General features: G+C 37.0%; 1 protein-coding gene across 1 annotated transcript in view; it reads right to left on the bottom strand.

Moving 5' to 3' along the window:
* Positions 1-319: 319 nt before the first annotated feature.
* Positions 320-8731, bottom strand: part of LOC129270170 (antiviral innate immune response receptor RIG-I-like) — a 28458-nt gene continuing 20046 nt past the window's right edge. Inside the window, exons 12-17 of the mRNA XM_054907572.2 lie at positions 7337-7475; positions 5368-5616; positions 4512-4679; positions 2669-2823; positions 1590-1861; positions 320-621 (exon numbers count right to left, since the gene is read on the bottom strand). Of these exons, the coding sequence (XP_054763547.2) occupies positions 417-621; positions 1590-1861; positions 2669-2823; positions 4512-4679; positions 5368-5616; positions 7337-7475 (1188 nt within the window). The 3' untranslated portion in view covers positions 320-416. The remainder of the gene's footprint in view (positions 622-1589; positions 1862-2668; positions 2824-4511; positions 4680-5367; positions 5617-7336; positions 7476-8731) is intronic.

Raw genomic sequence — 8731 nt, 5'->3', positions numbered from 1 at the left:
TAGTATACATGATTCAATTCAATTCAATTAAAAAATGGTCTTCATTGATAATCACACATGAAAAAAGAGCAGGAGCTGGAAAAAAAATCATGTTTACAAGTTGGTGTTGGCACAATGAAACACATAGTAAAAACCATAGTAAATGCATTAAAAAGACTATACATTTAAAAGTTTAATATAATTTAGATAAAGCATAAAATTAATGATAAGACAGGCATAAAAAATGTAAATTATTGATAACTTATTGAATGTTTGGTCAATGCTTAATATCAAGGATATTTACATGCTGAAAAGGGGGAAGGGCACATCCCCTGGCATTTCCATTACCAAACACTAAAAACAAAATGAAAGTCAAGCGATCTAAGCAATAAGCCTGACTTCTACCTAAGCCACCTTTCTCCCTTGCATAGACTGTATCACACGGTGCCAGGGATGTCATCAAAGCAAGCCTCTTCAATTGGTACTTCATGAAATATAAATGGAAGTGAACCCCAATTCTTGTAGGTCTTGTTCTTAATTCGAGACCGAAGCCTTAGTGCATCGATGGAAAATGCAAGCAGAGTCCGAGTTTTCCATTTCCAAATGCTTCCAAGCTTGAAATCACATCGCTCATCAACGCATCTGTATGAAAGAAAAAGGCGTGCCTTTAATTGAGTATATACATGTACATGTAACTACGAAGAGTGCACCTAAAATGAACTTTCTGATCTTTAGAATGAAGTTAGTTACAAAGAATAATGGAGGAAAAATACAAGCTCTTGAACAAACGATTTAAATACCATTGTAACAATTTTTAGAGAATGATTACCATTAAGTGTTTTTTTTTAGTTTTAAGAAACCAGTGTAACTCCGCCAATCCGTACAATACACTTTGATATTTCACTCCTAAATTTCGCCCCTAAAACTAACTTTCAAGAATTCCCTTACAAAGAAAAATAGTCATCACAACAAAACAATATGTGATGCTGAATAAACTACCTCAGGTCTTAAAAAAATATCTTGCCACCAACGTTTCAGAGGCCGCAGAACCTACTGGGGTATGGCTAAGGAGGCTTTTAGCCCTACTTTTTCTGTGTACATGTAAAAAAAACCCAGAAAATTGCCCATCCCCCTTCCAATTTCTAAATTCGTTCTGGGAGACTCCAGCTAAGGCACCAATAGAGAGTTTTCACAATCACTATGCAGTTGCTTTTTGGAACATTGAGAACCTATTGTCAAAACCACTTCGCAACAAAGCAGCCTTTGTAAAAAGCAATGTCGTCTGGGTGGGTGTTTCATAAAGCTTTTTGTCAGTTAAGAGCAACTTATGATCCTTTCTTGTGGTAAATGGTATATTCATTGGCGATGGTTTAGTGCTCAAGAAAGGATCACCAGTCTGTCTTAAAGTCGCTCTTAACTTACGACCAGCTTTATGAAACGCCCCCCCCCCCCCCTGGACAAACGACATGTCATTTTTTCATCAACCCCGGATCTTAGGACGATCTGCTGTTCTGGTTTACTAATTTTTGACAAAGGCCTTTAAGATGTTCATCGTGATTTGACAGGCATTTTTCGATAGATTTACTACGTTGTAGAATCCAATCACTTACCTGATTTCTTTCTTGGCATGTTCAACCGATGACCACTGTCTTACATCTTCATGTTCGTGATCTTGTGTGCTGGAAGCCACGATCCTGACCTTTCTGAAGATCTGGCCATTGATGACCACGTGATGTCCTCCAGGAACAACTCTGATGTCATCTGAGAAGCAGACTTCGGCGTTACAACGTTTGCAATGGTAACTGTGATTGTGCACATCTAACGGCTTGGGTCTCTGTTGATCGAAGATCTGCACATCACGCTGCTTCTGGTATGGGCCAGTCTATGCAAAATCAAATAAAAAATATAAGATTGTTAAAAGCATCTATATATGAATTTGACTGGGTGTGAGATTAAAATTGTGAGAGATTGGTGACTTATGCACCTTTCTTTTTTAGAATTTTTTGTGTGTGTAGATTTCTCTTTTAAAATGTTTCATTTTTGGTATATGTCAGGCAGACATCTACCTTATATCAACAATAAAGAATCAGAGAGACGAGCTATTTCACTCCTCCATAATTTGATAATCAATGAGGTTTGATGTGTGGAATCCAGTTTTGTTCAATCAGGCATTGCTATGCCATGCAACTCTCTAAGAATTTGATGTCAGTCTTTTCATCCAAATTACCATTATCTGCACCTGCTTAGAATGTAAATTATGAATGAATTGGTTGTGTGGTCTAGTGGTTAGAGCATTGGATCCATGATCATGACGTTATCAGTATGAAAATCCCTGCTCGGCCATTATCTCAATTTCAACCCTCAATAAACTGGAAGGGGGTCAATTTGACCCCCCCCCCAACAAATTTCGCCGCTATGCCGCCGCGCAAATTTTTTTTACCACGTCGCTCACAGACTTTTTACTTTAAGTCTTGCGCATCTTTTGAGACCAAATTTGCGATGCCCGGGTACGAGGTTCCAAAATTAAGCAATACTAGTATTATGTAAGCGCATGTTGGTCCTAAAATTGGTCAAAAACGGGATTACGTGTTTTTCTTCCTTACTAAAGCCTAGATCCTAGATGTATTATATGAAGTATGCCTTCTAGCTAGTGTCAATATATACATCTCTATGGTCAATACCAACTTACCCCCTGTATCATCTGCTCAATGGTAAGTGATGACAAGGCATCAGTAGCTTCCTGCATGATCTGTTCTTGTTCCTTACTAAGCTTATCCTTCCCTTCCAGGCCTCTGTAACTGTGGACCACCAGATCAAAGCGCCCTCCTGGTTTCCGGGTTCGACCTTGCCAATCAAGAGTGAAAAACTCACAGTGAAATAGAGCCATGGACGTATTGAGCACGTAAACGACAATGCAAGAGAACGCAGATCATAATTAGGTATATATTAGCTACAATGGTATAGTAATTAATTCTGTCACTTAATCAAACAAGTGGAATGCCTCTGGCGGTCTCACCTGCATCACGCGATTCAATATAGCAGCAGTGCTGACTTTGAAAACTACTATAAAATAATTATTCACAAACAACACCATTCATATAATGATACAATACTACGTTCATTGATATTTGACCTTGATCATGTGACTAAAACTTGTCAGTGATACTTGATTACCCTCATTTCCACATTTCATACACTATATCTATAGACTTTGAAAGTTATGACAGCAATCTAATAATTACCTCTAAAATGGCCAAAGTTCAATGACCTAAAATGACCTTTAACTTTCGTCATGTGACCTGAAACTCGCACAAGATGTTCAGTGATACTTGGTTACCCTTATGTCCATGTTTTTTTAACTAGACCAATACACTTACACGGATATGATGGTATTTCAACAAATACCCCAGTTCATTGACCTTAAATGACCTTTGAACTTGGTCATGTGTCCTGAAACTCAGACGGGATGTTCAAAGATGCTTGATTACTCGTATGTCTAAGCTTCATGAATCAGATTCATAAACTTTCGAAGTTATGATGGTAATTTAACAGATACCTCCAATATGGCCAAACTTCATTGACCTTTGACGTTGGTCATGTGACCTGAAATTCACACAGGATGTTCAGTGATACTTGATTACTCTTATGTCCAAGTTTTATGAACTAGACCAATAAACTTTCAAAGTTATGATGGTAATTCAACAAATACCCCCAACTTGGCCAAATTTCATTGACCCTAAATGACCTTTGACCTTTAATCATGTGACCTGAAACTTGCACAGGATGTTCAGTGATACTTGATTACTACTATGTCCAAGTTTCATGAATCAGATCCATAAACTTTCAAAGTTATGATGGTAATTCAACAGATACCCCCAATTTGGCCAAAGTTCATTGACCCTAAATGACCTTTGACCTTGGTCATGTGATGTGAAACTCAAGCAGGATGTTTAGTAATACCTGATTAAACTTATGTCCAAGTTTCATGAACTAGGTCCATATATTTTCTAAGTTATGATGACACTTCAAAAAGTTAACCTTACGTTAAGATTTTGATGTTGATTCCCCCAACATGGTCTAAGTTCATTGACCCTAAATGACCTCGGTCATGTGACCTGAAACTCAGGCAGGATGTACAGTAATACTTGATTAACCTTATGGCCAGGTTTCATGAACTAGGTCCATATACTTTCTAAGTTATGCTGTCATTTCAAAAACTTAACCTTCAGTTAAGATTTGGTGTTCATGCAGCCGCCGCCGTCGGAAAAGCGGCGCCTAAAGTCTCACTCTGCTTCCCAAGTGAGACAAAACCTTATATAATGTTTCAAATGTCTAAGCATGGACCTACTAGTCAGAGCAGTAGGTCCATGACCTAAGTAAGAAGTTTGCATGGTAAGTTCTCAAAGGGCTATGTTTGAAAGAAATACTAAATACTAAGATTACGTACGAATATTTACTGACCCTTTGAAAGCTTGAGACAGAATTTAACAAACACATCACAGTTTTTAATGAAATATCCCTGGAAAATATACCTCTTGCTTGTATACGGGCTACAGCATCAGTGATGTAGTTGTATCTGTATACAAAGTTACAATCTGGGACATCAATGCCTTGCTGAATCACTGATGTTGCTATGAGAAGCCTGTGTACGCCATTACGGAATTTGTCCAGGACTTCGGTCTGGTGACGTAAGTTCATACCTTGAGGCACAGAAAAAAAAATCAATTATGGAAAACTACATTTTTTAACCATGCTATAGTTGTGTTCAGTCCAAAGACATACTGATAAATCATTCGAGCTAATGAAAATGAAGAGCTGGCAACTTTCTTTCCTTGAAGGGCTTGCGCTTGCCCACTTGAGCATTCCGAAACTCGACTATTGGTGCTTGACATATTAACAGTTTGTGACGACATGGATTTCCCCCCAAATCGAGTCTTTCGCTAGGACAACAGCCAAGTCTGTGCGTACACAACAGTAGCGTAATGAGGGGGCTAGAAATGGCATATGGAGCAACATTTTTTTTTTAATCTGCACGTGAACGAAGCCAGCAGAAAAAAACTGATCTTTTTAATACAAAAATTTAATTTTGTGATAGATTTTTTTCTTTTTCTCCTTTTTTTCTTGGTCATCAAAGTTTGGGGGGCTCCATGGCCACCAAGCCCCCAACCCCCCTTCTATGCTAGAGTGATGCACATGCTACTCACCAGACTTTGTATGTATATAGTCTGCTATGAACATAAAGTGGGTTATCATGTTTTCATGTGTGTCATCTAGTGGACGCGCAAATCAAAAAGTCCCTATTCATGGCTATTTGAAATGTCACCAACTCCTGTCTTTACCCTTCTCTCCCCAAACTTTCCTTTTGAAAGGAGTCTAATAATTAGTCACCTGGGTTTCTACAGCCAACCAGGACTTCCGGATGAAGGTCTTTGAGGGGCTCCGTCTCCATGACCCAATTCTTGAGGGCCCAAGTAGAAGCGATGGTCTGGGTAAAGAGAATGGCTCGGAACGAACCACGAGTGACCTGGTCCTGACAATTGGCGATGTCTCGCTCCATCAGGATTCTAAGCTCTATCAGGGCTGGGTTGTCTGGGGAGTTGGGACTCCTTGAGAGCCTTTCAAGCTTCTGCTGCTTCTCTGCTCAGAGCAATAACACATATAGGTTGTCCTTATTAAAATAAGGCTATTTGCTATTGAATGCTCCTTATATAACACACACGGTAGTGTATCAATCCTTTCTTTGGAGAGAATAATTTACATCATTTTCAAGTACAAAATGACTTTTGTGACTTTTGACATTGACCTCATGAATATGATTATCACCATGTCAATACAAATACATCAAAGTTTGAAGTTGGGTTTTTAAACAGTTATCATGAGAACAAGATGATTTTAGATATACCAAAGTGACCTTTGACCTCATGACCCCCAAATCTGATCATGTTGTCTCTCCAACATGCATATGAACCCAGTTTAACCCTTATTAAACTGTGGGGGGTCAATTTGACCCCCCCCCTCAATGAATTTCCCTGCTACGCTGCTGCACAATTTTTTTGACCGCGCCGCTCGCTGACTTTTTACTTTCAAGTCTTGCGCATCTTTTGAGACAAAATTTGCGACGCCCGGGTACGCGGATCCGAAATTACGCAATATTTTGTAAGGGCATGTCAGTGCCAAAATTGCTTAAAAACGTGATTACGTGTACAAAGTCAATGCAAATTGTGTTTTTCAACCAAAATTCATAAATGTATGATTATTTTTACTTTTGTTGGGTTAAGATGGATTTATTTGATGTTATCTATGATCGCAAAAGGGTGCCCGACAAAGTTCATAAAACAAAAAAAATTAAAAAACAAAGGTTTTGAAAAACAAAGAAATAAATAAGAATTAAAAAAAATAAAAAGATACACAGGAAATTATTTGTGTTTCGGCAATTTTTGTAGATTTTCGTTAAAAAGGTAAAAATTTATACGTTCACCAAAAATTAGCATTCTACTAGCTATGTAAAGTGAGTTAAAGGCAAAAACATTAAACAAAATTAGGGCAAATTTCATACGCTTATTTGCATAATTAATAAGAAATATAAGAATTAATAAGAAACATTTGTTACGAAATTTCATTGATTTGTCTGTTTTATCGATTATATTGAATATTTATTGTTACTTTGATTATATTTTGAAAAAAATTGTTGAACGGAAATAAAAATCTAAATCTAAATCTAAGCAATTAATTTTGTTTAAATTTAATATACAGTCTTGTAGTTTACTTCCGGCTCTACGTGCGTGCAAATTTTCACAGCGATCGTAAAATCAACGGCCGAGATCTGAGGAGGGGGGGGGGCAATTGACCCCCCCCCCCCCGTATATGTTGGTCTGAAATAGCCCAGTTAAGATACGGTTAAGTTAATCTCTAGAAGAGTTCTTCAGTCATTTTGAGAACAAGATATTTCAATGCATATAATGACCTCTTGACTTTTAGTTTGACTCCACAAAAAAAGTCAGATAATGGCACTCCAATTTTTAGTGTATGGTTGTTTCCTTGCATTATATGCCAAAAAATGCTCCAAAGGTATGGCTAACAATGATTTGATTGTATGTTACAGGAATTATCAAATTGGTTTCCTCTAAGAACGAAGTTATGAATTACATTATTACATTGTTGAATGCAGTCAGTCTATGAGCAGACACTACATAATACTTTTTAAAGGGTGCTAACAATTCCCCCTAAATTACATTAGTTGGTCATTTTCATGTTGCTGTATACATTTACAGAAAAGGTAGGGTCCTAGCTCCCCCCTTCCCCCTCCCATTAAATAAAATGAAATAATCAAATTTGAACAAACCAAACAATATCTCACCACTGAACATTCTAAGGAGAGTTTTCTCTGCATCTAAGATCTTAGTTTTTTTTTTCTTTTTGTTGATGAAGTTTCGAAGATAATTCAAAGCATCCTTGGTTCGTACAGTTTCATGGATGGCCAGCCCGCTGCTGAATTCCTTTTAAAAAAGTTTAAAATACCAGCAATCAAGAAAAATGCATACCTAACCTATAAACAATACCCTGTAAAAATAAATTGAATAAATTGCTCCTCAGTCGGACTGAATAAAATGACATTAGAATTATGAGAGACTTTCACTTGACATAATGGTAAATTGGCAATTCGTCTACTGCCAACTTGTCCACTCATCACATGGTCTACCTTCATTTAGTCTAATGCCATTATGTCCATCAACATGTAATCCTACAACCATTTGGTCCAATCATCACTTCGTCTAAATCACCAGTTTGTCTATGACCATTTCGTCTCATAACCAGTCGGTCTAATATCGATTTCATTTTCATTCACTGTGCCCAATTAACACGTAGTCCAATTAGACCAAATGGTACATAGACTAAATGGTTGTTGGACCAACTGGTTATTAGACGAAATAATGAGTGGACAAAATGGCAATTAGACCATCTGGATAGTAGACGAACTGACAATAGACCAAATGATAGTAGACGAGTTGGTAATTAGACAAATTGGCATTGGACCAATTGAAAATAAACCGACTTAATTACCAAGGGAGTGGTAAAAACGAAGTGAAGCTCACTCTTTTTTGAGAGGGGGAGTATCATAAGTAAAATAGTAAAAATCACTAACATGAGATATTACAACATAGTGTTACATTTAAACTCACCTTAAGGACGTTCCACAGTTAAAGTGAAATCCATGTCATTTTCACCAAACTTTGCACATACAGTAGATACTTTAGAACCTTAATATTCGAAATATGCAAAAATTAACATAGGTCCATGTGCTTGATTTTTTGCTATAGAGCTTCAAAGTTCACCCAAATTGATGTTCTTAAGAATTGCGCATTTAAAAGAATTTAGCATTTTTAGACCGCCCAAGATTACTACAATGAGTTTAAACCTCTATTACTCAGTCAAAATACATGAAAAAGTCATCAAATTTTGCAAGAGAGTTAATAATTGTATCGTTAGAATGGAGAATCTATTTATAGTGCTATTTGTTTGCAATTGTAAGTTTAACAGCACTGTCAGTTCTTAAGAATGGCGTAAAAGATAACAAAATCCCAATCTAAAAAATGTAAACTTTCAGTAACAAACTACAAACGTACAATAAATGCTGCACTTTATTCAAAATCCATGTCATTTTCACCAAAATTTGCAGAGTTGTAGAGGAAGGTATACCTAAGAGGTACAAACATTAAAACATGGGGGTTCATGTGCTTGTTTTTAAACTATC

Source organism: Lytechinus pictus, chromosome 10 (genome assembly GCF_037042905.1).
Source record: "Lytechinus pictus isolate F3 Inbred chromosome 10, Lp3.0, whole genome shotgun sequence".
Taxonomy (NCBI): Eukaryota; Metazoa; Echinodermata; class Echinoidea; order Temnopleuroida; family Toxopneustidae; genus Lytechinus; species Lytechinus pictus.
This window is presented reverse-complemented; position numbering and strand designations above follow the sequence as displayed.